General features: G+C 33.8%; 1 protein-coding gene across 2 annotated transcripts in view; it reads right to left on the minus strand.

Moving 5' to 3' along the window:
* Positions 1-12,027, minus strand: part of LOC130629183 (MAM and LDL-receptor class A domain-containing protein 2-like) — a 69,239-nt gene that overhangs the window by 27,093 nt on the left and 30,119 nt on the right. Inside the window, exons 37-57 of one of the 2 annotated variants that reach the window (XM_057442310.1) lie at positions 11,680-11,872; positions 11,201-11,347; positions 10,558-10,817; positions 9,949-10,117; positions 9,380-9,523; positions 8,595-8,851; positions 7,945-8,035; positions 7,470-7,610; positions 6,794-7,050; positions 6,137-6,368; positions 5,658-5,923; positions 5,319-5,565; positions 4,602-4,873; positions 4,398-4,488; positions 4,017-4,157; positions 3,685-3,941; positions 3,207-3,438; positions 2,725-2,999; positions 2,272-2,437; positions 1,459-1,763; positions 682-874 (exon numbers count right to left, since the gene is read on the minus strand). In XM_057442310.1, the coding sequence (XP_057298293.1) occupies positions 682-874; positions 1,459-1,763; positions 2,272-2,437; positions 2,725-2,999; positions 3,207-3,438; positions 3,685-3,941; positions 4,017-4,157; positions 4,398-4,488; positions 4,602-4,873; positions 5,319-5,565; positions 5,658-5,923; positions 6,137-6,368; positions 6,794-7,050; positions 7,470-7,610; positions 7,945-8,035; positions 8,595-8,851; positions 9,380-9,523; positions 9,949-10,117; positions 10,558-10,817; positions 11,201-11,347; positions 11,680-11,872 (4,336 nt within the window). Of the gene's footprint in view, positions 1-681; positions 875-1,449; positions 1,764-2,271; positions 2,438-2,724; positions 3,000-3,206; positions 3,439-3,684; positions 3,942-4,016; positions 4,158-4,397; positions 4,489-4,601; positions 4,874-5,318; positions 5,566-5,657; positions 5,924-6,136; positions 6,369-6,793; positions 7,051-7,469; positions 7,611-7,944; positions 8,036-8,594; positions 8,852-9,379; positions 9,524-9,948; positions 10,118-10,557; positions 10,818-11,200; positions 11,348-11,679; positions 11,873-12,027 lie in introns of both variants that reach the window. The other variant, XM_057442309.1, reaches the window with a different exon arrangement.

Raw genomic sequence — 12,027 nt, forward strand, 5'->3', positions numbered from 1 at the left:
TTATAAAATTGGCGAATAACTTTCCAAAAAAAACATTTTTTAATAGTCAGGCTAATTATGGAGGGAGACTTTCTGACTAGTATCAAATCTACTGAAAAGAGTAATGTCCGATGTATCTTTGGATACCTAGAAAATAAAATAGATCCCACATCTGTTTCTAATCATAATTGTGGAGATATAAAAGAGAAATGCAATAGCAAGGAAATTCGATGACTTTGCTTTAATTACAAAAAATGATCGTGAAAATGTTTGAAAATTGATAAAATAACTATAAAAAATAACTTATATAAAAAAATATGCCAAGACTGTATTTCACAGTCTCAACTGTTGCTTGTTTGTTGCTTGGCAACTATTTACACGTGAAGACCGAATTAATGTTTTCTTTTCCTGCCGTTAGGCTAGTTCATCAATCAAATCAATTTTAACTCGAAAAACGTTTTTTGCACGCATTGCACCAATCAACGGTTTTTAATATAATAGCTGAAGAATTAATTTATAGAGGTCGCCTAGACAAAAAGAAATATTAAAAAATGTGTCTGTAACATTGATTTTTGTGTTTTAATGCAAAAAGCGATCACAAGGAGTTTACAGAAACATTGTGTAATGCCCACATCAATTTCCATGGTTGTGAAGTGAATAACCGAAGCGAAAAAACAACAATACAGTAGAAATAACACGTACGTTCAGCAGGGCATGATCCTCTTTTGACTGTGATATCATCTAGAGCTATATCTCCTGCATAACCTTTGCCTCGGATGCCTTCGAAGATAATGGTAACTTGTGCACCATCTTTGGTGTACACATTAAATTGACCATGCTTCCATTTATCACCCTGTGTTCCAATTCTTCTCCATTTAAGATTGCCAAGTCGAGCCTAAATTAATATATAAAACAATAAAGTATATAATTACTAAAAGTTTGGGTGGGTATTAAAACATGCAGATATTCATGTCATATCTCATAAGCTTTCTAATAATTTCTTTTCTATAGCCAGGAGGTGATAAACCGAAAAAGAGTTTGTAAAACATAGTTCCAATTCCTAACTGTTTTTTTAATGTATTTAAAATTTTGGGCTCAGGATGACAATTTTGGTGAACATTACAAAAGACGACAATGTTTAAGGATTTTTCGTTTGAAATAAATTACAAAGGTCTTTTGCATCAACTTTAATTTAAAAATAAAGATGATTATAGTTGGAACCAAAGCTTAACTAACTCTGATACGGAAACATGCAATATTATAAAAAACACTGCAGTGAATTACTATCACCATAATGAATGATCTACGTGCATTTTTACCAACCATGCAAGTTTTGGTAAAAAAAACTACATCATGCAATCTAACGTTGTGCAAAAAAAAAATTGCATGCAAAGAAGAAAGATCTAAAAGAGAAAAATAGAAGAGTTGAACATCAGAACTAAATCTTCTAAACTGATGATTAACACTTACTCCACTTACATAGACGTTGAGCGTGCCTGCATGTGGACCGTACATATGATACCAGAAGCTTAAACAGAAACCTTGTGGATTTAAGATATTTTGTCCAACCAACCACGCAGTGTCATTTTCTTGGGCAGGATACGAAGATTCGATGTAAACGTAATATCCTTGATCTGATTTTGTTGTGTGATCAAAGCGTGGTCCAGTACCGATCGATGAGGTCTTTCCCTGATGTCGCCGCCATTCAAAGTGTTTACCAGTTGCATTTGTAATCCACGTCGGACAGAAATTCACATCGAAATTACAATCATGCCCAGTGTTGCCTAAATATACCAAATTATTCCATAATATAGAAAAAAGGATCCTTCTTGTAAGTTAACACATTGAAAAAATAAAATGGTTGGTTTTAAGCAAACAAATTGTCGGGGCTTATTATCAAATGTGGCAACAAAAAAGTTGTTACACATAGAGGGTGCAAGTGATAATAGCTGAAAGGAAGGAAAATTACCTGGGTATATAAATATGCAATTTTTAGAAAATATTATGGCTTGGCCTAGTAGTTCCGACTTTACAACCCTTCATCGTGATAAAAAAAAGTGTGTTAAAATTAAATAGAACTGCAACTTTATTAACCACAAAAACAGATACATCAGGGTTTTTTTTCTTATTACCACAACATTTCGTATTGCCTTATCAAAGAGGCATATAATCAGTAGTGTCTTTTTGACTTTCTTTGCTACCATGGGTGTCTCTATTACTCCCCCATCCCCCTCCCCCTAAACTAAATCTTGCTTCGAGAGAATCAAATTAAAGTGAAATTATCAACTATACCTGCAGTAGGCCCAATTGTAGTTACAGCTTGAGTTGGTGCCATGGTTGTTTTGCCTTTTGGCCATGCCGTAGTTGGTGTAAATTTACAGCTACCTGTGGTGAATTCAATATCATCTAGAGCAATATCTCCAGTATAACTGCTACCTCGAACAGCTTCGAACACAACCTAAGCAATGGTAGAAGGACATTGACAATTTATGCAGCAGGAAGAATCATACAAACGCTGAGAAACCACAACTGTTGTTCTAATTTAAGATAATTCAATTTTATTAAAAAGTTGCTTAACAGGACTAGTGTTGTTTGTTTATTTGTTTTTAAAACATCCTAACCAGCCAAAATTGTGAGAGGACTCATACACAAAGGCATACACCATAAGAAATAAAATGTTTTGACTTAAAAACTTTTTGAGGAAACTGTTAAACAACGAGGCACATATAAAGATAAACTGTCTACCTGATAGTCTGTTTTCATGACAATTGGTACACGACCCTGTATCCAGTTATTAGCCTGGTTGCCACTGAGCTGCCAAATGAGCTCTGTTTTAGTAGTTTTTCCGTCTTTCAAGCTCCTGTAATAAACATTCAGTGTTCCAATGGACGCTCCATACATGTGATACCAGAAACTCATGCATCGGCCACTTCCAGTTGTAGGTGAGAATATGACACTTTTGAAAGCAGCTTTGTCACCAGGTTGGCGTGGAGATGATGTTTCGATGAATCCATAGTAACCTAGAAAATAATAACAAAGTTTGAAAGTATGTTTATTCAAATAATCAAATCTTTACATATGCAAAGGATGTTATATATAGTCTGTGATAAATCGTGACTGCAAGGTAACCATTTTAATTTTAGCTGAAGTAGTTTACCCAGTGGATACCTCACAAAAGAATGGATTTATTTACAAATGTATATAAGTTTATTACAGCATTTTTTTACCTCCACTTGTCTGAGTTGTGTGATCAACTTGTGGTCCAGTGAAGACACTCGTTGTTGCACCTGATCCAATAATCCAATCAAATTTGTCCGATTTTTCCTGAGTCCATGAGCAGAAATCAATGTGTTCAAAGTCGCAGTCACCAAGTGCAGGACATGAACCTTCCCGAATTCTGAAATCATCTACTGCAATGTCGCCCTGATACCCTTGACCTTTTGTTCCTCTAACAACCATCTGGAAGAGTAAACGGGAATGCAAAAACAACGCTCCTATGTTATAAGGAGATACTACTTCCCCATAACTAATAAGGCCATACACATTGGACAATTCAATTCTAGGTCGTAATACATTTAAAAAACTCTTTATAACCCTATCAATGAACCTAAATCTATTTTCTTGCAGATGGAAAAATGGTAGAAGCAAATACATTAAATAGCTGATAATTGTCTTAAACTGCAAATATATACAAAAGTAACATACCCTGAAGTATCCCTTTCTCGTAACACTTAGTTGCCCCATATGCCATGTGTTGTTTTGATTTCCGCTTCGTGAAAACACTCTGTAGTAGTAGCGACTTCCTGAATACTGCATGTATATGTCCAAGCTACCGATCTGGTTACCATACATATGGTAGAAGAATTGAATACATTTCTGAGCAGTGTTGTAATACCATGGACTGTACATGTAAGCTTTGGAGTTTGGAGCAGCAACTGATGTCTCTATGTACATATAGTGACCTAAACAAAACGGAGATAAATATATTTGTCGTAGTGCCTTTTTAACTTAATGTAGCAAACAGCAATGGAACAAACCCTGAGCTGTTCCATATGTGTGATCAGATGATGGTCCAGTTTTGGTACTAGGTGTTGAGCTACTACCACGCTGCCATTTTAGTTGTTTCGAAGTGTCAACATACCAACGGCAAATGTCAGCACCTTCAAAAGTGCACACACCTGAAAACGAGAAAGAAATTGAATTCATGTTACACGTATTCTTAATTGCAGTTCTGTTTTTCACTATACACATGAACATTAAATCCATGCAACATCATTGACAATATCTCCTATTACACGTAAAAATGATAGCTATACTGGTTTCGTTCTGTCACAGCTAAATAACCTTGAGTAAATCAGAAACATGTAGCCATCAAATACTTTAACTTTAAAGTATTATGATGTTCTTATAAGTCTTACCTGATGAGAAGCAGTCACCATACCAAATATCTAAATCATCTATAGCAATATCTCCTTTGTAGTCTGTGCCACGAACAGCTTCAATAACAACCTAATTAAAATAAAATTCAGGGTTCAAAACATTTTTTGTAGCCATAATGTTAACGAAAGTCTATCTGCAAAATAAATACTAAGAACAAGGAAAAACAAAATATACATTTATACCTGTGTGTTACCCAAAACTGTTACTTGTACTTCTGCATGTCTCCATTGTGGACCTGTAGAACCTTTCCTTTGCCAAAGAGTTGGTTTCTTTTGACCCTGACTTACTGTGTACACTCTTAATGTGTCGACATGAGGTCCATACATGTGATAAGCAAACCATACACAGTACGTTTGTTTTACTGAAGTTCCTGGAATAACTGGACTATAAATAGCAGCTGTATCATTTACTTTACGTGGCCAGGATGCTTCTATATAAGCATAGTAACCTTTAGCTATAAAAAAAAGCAAAACAAATAATTCAAAGAAGGAATTTGGTATATACTGCTTAACTTGGAGATATCTTGGACCAGATGGTAAAAAACTCTGGGGTAACACCTTTCAAATAGGTCTCGTTAACTGGTTCATGGTCCTCTTAACTTCTTGATTAGTTTTTACTGAAGATTTTAATTTTTAAATACTACAAAGTTTTTTGCTATTAGTTTTACATCAAATATTTGCATAGACTATTAAATCACAAAATCCTGCCACGACGTATCAATATTACTCGCAATTGGCAACGTTGCAGTACAACAAATTCATGCAAGTAATAAAACTGCTTGTTCACATTTCCTACCCTAACAGAGAACGCAATCACCCTATTACCTCTTTTTTAAACCAGAATATTTGATAATACTTTTCCTAACTATGCAGAATTAAACTTAAATTTACAAAACTCACTTGTATTTGTGGTATGATCAACACCTGGTCCAGTTCCTGTGGAGCCAGTATGTCCACGATTTCTCTTCCAGTCGAAGTTATCTGTCCTCGATTGTCTCCATCTGCAGAAATCAAGTTCAAAGTTACATCCCCAAGGTTGAGCTACAGCTGGCTTGACTGGGCACGATCTTGTATAATCAACAACTATGATATCGTCAATTGCGATATCGCCTTTGTAGCCTGTTCCACGTATACCTTCAAATCTTATCTGTAAGGAGAAAAGAATCACTTAACACAGCTGCAAAATCAACAAGATAAAATATACCACACATATAGAAAATGATGAAAATTTATCTGTACCTCCAGGTTTTGTCCTCTACTTAACAAAGGCGCTTGTGCTTGTATCCATTTGTTGCCTTGATTTCCTGACAACTTCCACACAATCGTTTCTGACAACCCAAATCCTACACGCATATTTACTTCAAGACTGCCAATATGATCGCCATACATATGATACCAGAATTGCACACACTTTCCATCACCAGAAGATGGAATAGTTTCACTGCGGATAATTGCAGTTTCGTGTGCTAATCGTGGAGCAGATGATTCAATAAATAAATAACGACCTATAAAAGTTTGTATTAAGAGGTTATCAGAATAAACCGACAGCATATTCTTCCAACATACTTAAAGACAAAAAAAACATGCCAGAGTGGACTTGAAATTTTAGCGCCTCCCTTGCTTTTATTGATATCACTTGTAGCTCCAGTAATTTATTATCACAAAAAAAAAACATTCCTAAAATGTAACCATAGATTTATTTTTCATTACAAACATACCAAATTTTGTTCCAAGTGAATGATCAGTAGTTGGTCCGGTCGTTACGCTGGATGTAGTTCCACTACCTAGCTGCCAATCAAATTGGTCGCCATATGGAATGTTTGTGTAACCGCAACCGTCCCGCTCAAAGTCACAATTTCCTGCATCTGGACATGGTCCTTCGGTTATCATAACATCGTCGATGGCAATGTCCCCTCGGTATGAAGCACCAGTTCTACCTTCGAAGATGATCTAAAAATGATATAATGAAATACAACTACAACGATTCAGACAAGAAGAGACTTGGTAAAATCAATACTAAATAATATTTAAGTTTGGCAGCATTTTGTAAAATGCATTGCAACATGCAGTCAATATCGAAGTTCTGTTTTAATGTCACATTTTCATCACCATATTACTCTCTTTAACAACACTTCGGTATGGACGATAAATTTTAGGAAATTAGATTTGCACGATCAAATAGATTTACATGATCGGTGACAATTTTTTTTAAGAACTGACACATTCTAAAACACATCAACATCCTAAATTTTAAATTTATGGTGTTAATGTAATTGCTACACCCAACTTCAAATTGGAATACAAGATGGGTGAAATACTAATCTTAAAATATCAAAATTAAATGGAAGTTTAAAGCCAAAATTTAAAATACTAACACTGTGTCTAACAGAACTCCTAAACGTCACTCTTGATGGTCTCCAGTAATAGCCTTGATTACCAGACAAACTCCATATTGGTGCGGACCTAGAACCATTTTGGTACAGCAAGACATTTAAAGTATGAATGTGAGTGCCGTACATATGATACCAAAACGACAAGCAACGACCAAGTGATGGTGTGTATTCAGCTGATTTTAGCCATGCTTTATGTCCCTTTGATCGAGGATTAGACGCTTCAATATACATGTAGAAACCTGGACAAAATTTTTTTGAGAACATCAGATTAAAGAAAGAGTTATTATTTTGCTAACTGTGATGCTCCTTTAAGTCGATAAATCATTCGCGCAAAGTAACTAAATATGGTAACAGAAAATATTGTAATACTTTAATTTTCGTTCAAATACACTATAAGTTATTCAAAAAATTATTCCTTATCTGTTGAGTTTGTTACATCAAAGCTTCATTTATTTTTGTACATTTTATTTAAAAGTAAAACTTTGCAGCATGATAATTCTGTACAAGTTGCTAATTTATCGAATAGTTCACTGTCTAAAAGGGCTTTAACGCACTCTTTAAATTTGTGACTGACAATAATAAGAAATAGCAGTTCTAAAAAACACTGACATATGATCACAAAAAGTAATAAAAGCTTTTCATTTTTACACAATCATACCAGCGGCAGTTTGGTATGTATGGTCAAATGGTGGTCCAGTGCCTGAAGATGATGTGCCTGCATTGTCTCTCGTCCAATCAAAATTATCTCCAGGCATGTTAGACCAACCGCAAAGTTTCGGATCTTCAAAGGTGCAAGAGGCTGTAAAGAAACAACAAGAAACATAGCAACTAAAATCTAAATTTAAATGTATGTCAATATTCCAATCAAAATGTGAAATTCCGAAAGTCTGAAACAGTAAATACTGAATACTGAAATTCTCCTTAGATATGTCACAGATGGAACAGGTACACTGCAAAAACCTATAAACATATAAAGATCTTAATTGTCCAGATTTGCTAATTGAATAGAAACGAAAAGCCCCTGAGTGATTCCAAGCATTGTATGCAAAAATAATTGTATTAACATACTATGTTTAAAAAAAGGGAAGTTGAAAAAACATACTACAATCTTCATTTTATTAACAAAAACATACCTGAAGGGGGGCATGCGCCATTGTTTAAGTTCAAATCATCAACAGCAATGTCACCACGGTAACCTGTTCCAGCAATACCTTCAATGACAACCTGTGGACACAAATGTGATATATTTAGATCATGGTATGGCAAGGCCAACGTGGTTATAGTATAAAACAGTTTAATGAAATAAAATTTGAGCAGTGGTAATGAAGTAAAACCAAAAACTGTTAGCTCTTTTTCAATTACTTATTTGGTTACTTGATTAATTCATTTTTTGGACACTTTCTAAACGGGGAGTGTTATTTTCGTTGACAAATTCAAGATGGTGTAAAATCTAGTAAATACTCAGTAGTAAATACTTGTCCAAATATACGAACAAGAGAGTGAAAATTTTTAACTAACATTCAAAACCACAAATATTTTTATGTGGTTCAGCAATAATTTTACTAATATCCTTTTAAAAAACTTATAAAGAAAAACATTAAAAAATACAGGTTTTTATGCGGTTAAACATTGTTGACAAATAGAGTTAAATTATTGATCAAATAAAATAGTTTTCCAATTTCCAGTTAAGAAGCTTAAACTAATGACAAATGTAGTAACATAACTCAAAACGTGCACCAGCAGTTGCATGAATGTTGGTATTGCACTATAGAATAGTTTGTACCTGAAATTTTGAAGCGGATGAAATATCCACAGTTCCATGATGCCATCTGATACCTTGAGTTCCTGACTTGCGCCAAAGTGGTGTCATTTTGGTGCCAATCTTTTGGTAGATTGTTAAGTTTTCAATATGATCACCATACATATGATACCAAAACTGGAAGCATGCTTGACCGGTGGCCGGAACATCGGCACTGATAAGGCGAGCAGTTTCGTTTTGTTTACGTGGATATGATGTTTCAATAAAGATGTACCAACCACCTAATAAAAATATCAAATTAAATATGTACATAAGAATGTGGTAATATTTTAGCTTGATTGTCATATCGTTAGGATTACAATGACGAAAACTGCCATCAATAAAAAACACAGCTCAATATTTCAGATAGCATTGCCGACTAGCACATTTGATGTCCATTATTGCAAACTTAATTCTATCCTCAAAATCCTATTTTAACTTTAAGGTGTGTAACATCACTAATCTCCATATTCTGTTAATATTTCTCAGTTCATATGTTACTAATCTAAGGACTTTACATCTTCCATTTAAATAATATCTAAAACTGGTATATAATCCACATTTGCTATCTATCGAATAAAGACAGGGTGTTATTATGTTTTCAGTACATTTGGAGGCAGACCCACTTTTCACAAAAGTGAAGAATATTTCTATATCTTCCATCTAATACTTGTTGTACACTTTACGTTCTTCTTATTGTCATTAATTATTGTCATTAAAAGTCTATGTAGAATCTTAAGAAAGTAGAGAATATTATATTGTGAACTTACTTGTTCCTGTTGTGTGATCGCCACCAGGACCTGTACCAGAAGAGGAAGTGTGACCTTGCTTTCTAGTCCAAGTAAAATTTGCTGTTTTGTCATCCTGCCATGTGCATTTATCATAAGTGAAATTGCAGGTATAGTAAGTTGGTGCTATGAAAAGAGAGAGAAAAATAATAATGACATAGTAACCAGATATTATACTTAGTACATCGTATAACGCCTAAATTTGCATTAAAGGTCGCGGAAGCATGCAATTATTATTAGAAAAGGAGATATGATCAAACAAATTTAAATAATTCACAACAGTCGCTAACTGTTAACCTTTTTTTCAACTCTTGCTGAAAATGAAAACAGGATGTCTTTTATTCTATTTATTTCTCCCTTTCTTGTAAATTATATATATATAAAAATTATATACAGATAGATTAATAGTTCCCATGGACTATTCTTTATTGGGGATATTGTAAAATCATACAACTCACATAGCTATTACCAAACTACATTCTACAAGAAATGCATTCTGTACATATAAGTACACAAAATAAATAAATAAATAAATAAAAAACACAACAAACCTGGTGTTGGTGCTTTTGTGGTAGGTGCTAACGTTGGTAATGGAGTTGTTGGTTGGGGCGGGGGTACAGAACCAGTGGGAAGATTAGCACAAAGGAAATTAGTGAAAGTTATATCATCAATAGCAATGTCACCAATACTTCCACCTCCACGTACAGCTTCAAACACAATCTAACAAAAAAAATAACAAGATATAAAAATACAGTGGTGACTGAATGCATTTAAATTTAACTTAGGCAGGAATACAGCTATTTGAATTCAAGTAAATCTGACGAATGGAAATGGAAAACATGATTTTCTTAAAATAATTCACAATTTATTCTGATAATATACACACAAGATCACAACATATACATATACCATGGGAAGATCATGAAATCCATAATTCATTCATATAAATAGAAATTACCAAACATTCCAAAAACAGAGACTAGAATGGCTTTACAATACACTACTACAATACACATTCTCTATGGGTAATATTTCCTGATCTGGAAAGATTTTTTATATGTATATCCCTACTCTATCTTGCTCTCTCTCTCTCTGTATCTTGATTAAATTTTTCATTTCATTACAAGTTTGTGATAAAGAAATCCTCATAAAAAAATTACCTGGTAACTAGAAATTGATGTGATGGGAGCTTGACCATTTAACCATGTATTTCCCTGAGCTCCAGATAAAGTCCAAATCTTCGTTTTTGTTGTAGTGCCATTTTGTCCGAGTATGTAAACATTCAATGTTCCAATATCTCCACCATACATATGAGCCCAGAATTGTACACACCTACCCAAGGTAGGATAAAAGTCTTCAGAAACCAACCAAGCAGTGTCGCCTTGATTAGGAGTTGAAGCTTCGATATACATATATTTACCTAAAATCATAAATTTCATGGGAATTATTACAAATAAGTTCATTATTTTTTCAAACATAATAACCATGGAAGAGCAATTTGACAACAATTATAATGGAAATGGAATTGATGAAACAGTGTAAAGGAGTCAACTGCACACAATTTTAATAATGAATTAAACCCTATGCAGTTGTGAGCGCAGTAAATATTTAAAATAATCATGCGATTATTTTTGCGTCACACCTATGATACACAGAAACCTTAAAATATCCTGCTCTATTTTGACATTGTTTAACAGGCCTGTTAAACCTTGTAAATCTCACGTGACTGAAACATATAATCCTTTAAAAATTTGCAAAGAAAAATATTTAATTAGCTTAACATTAAAATACTCCTTATTCTACCTGCATTAGTTCCAGTGGTGTGATCTTTTGACGGCCCAGTAAAGATACTTGGTGTACTGCCACTACCCATGATCCAATCAAATTGATCCAGTGATGAAGATTTCACATTGCGCCAAGAACACATACCACCTTCAAAGCTACAATCACCTAAAAATAAATAGTATTACCATATCAATGTCTTTCACTCTATACATGTATAAGGATCACGTTATTATATTTTATTTTGTCTACATTTGCAAATTGGGAAAGATGCTTGATTTATTTGTTAAAATTTTTTTCGTGTTTTTCCTACATAACTTGTACATTTTTATGGAAAATTGTGGAACAGACGTTAACCATTGTATTAAATCTTTTAAAAAGAAAATCGAATTTTGATTAATCATAAAGCAAGGAAACATGAATGGAAAAAGTAAACAAATAAACTTTACAAGGACGTAAAGAAACAAAATAATTTATATAATATGATTAAATTAAAATACCTGGTGGGGGACAGTATCCTTCCAACAACACAATATCATCAATCGCAATGTCACCTGAAAAACTTAACCCTCGTACTCCTTCAAAGACAATTTGACGTCCAGGCCGAGGACGAATGTTGGTGTGTGCAATTTTCCATTGATTTCCATGGTTCCCTTTTCTCATCCAGACCAAGCTTCCTGCATTTGTTGGTGTCTAGAAGATATTGTTATAAAATTTGTCTAGTAATCAGGGCTAAAAATTATTTTACAATCACACGCATCAAATTCTTACAAAAATAACTTGTGACAATCATAATCTCTCTGCAATGTAATCCTTTGATTCGACAGCCACTTTTTTAAATCTCTTAA

Source organism: Hydractinia symbiolongicarpus, chromosome 15, assembly GCF_029227915.1.
Source record: "Hydractinia symbiolongicarpus strain clone_291-10 chromosome 15, HSymV2.1, whole genome shotgun sequence".
Classification (NCBI taxonomy): domain Eukaryota; kingdom Metazoa; phylum Cnidaria; class Hydrozoa; order Anthoathecata; family Hydractiniidae; genus Hydractinia; species Hydractinia symbiolongicarpus.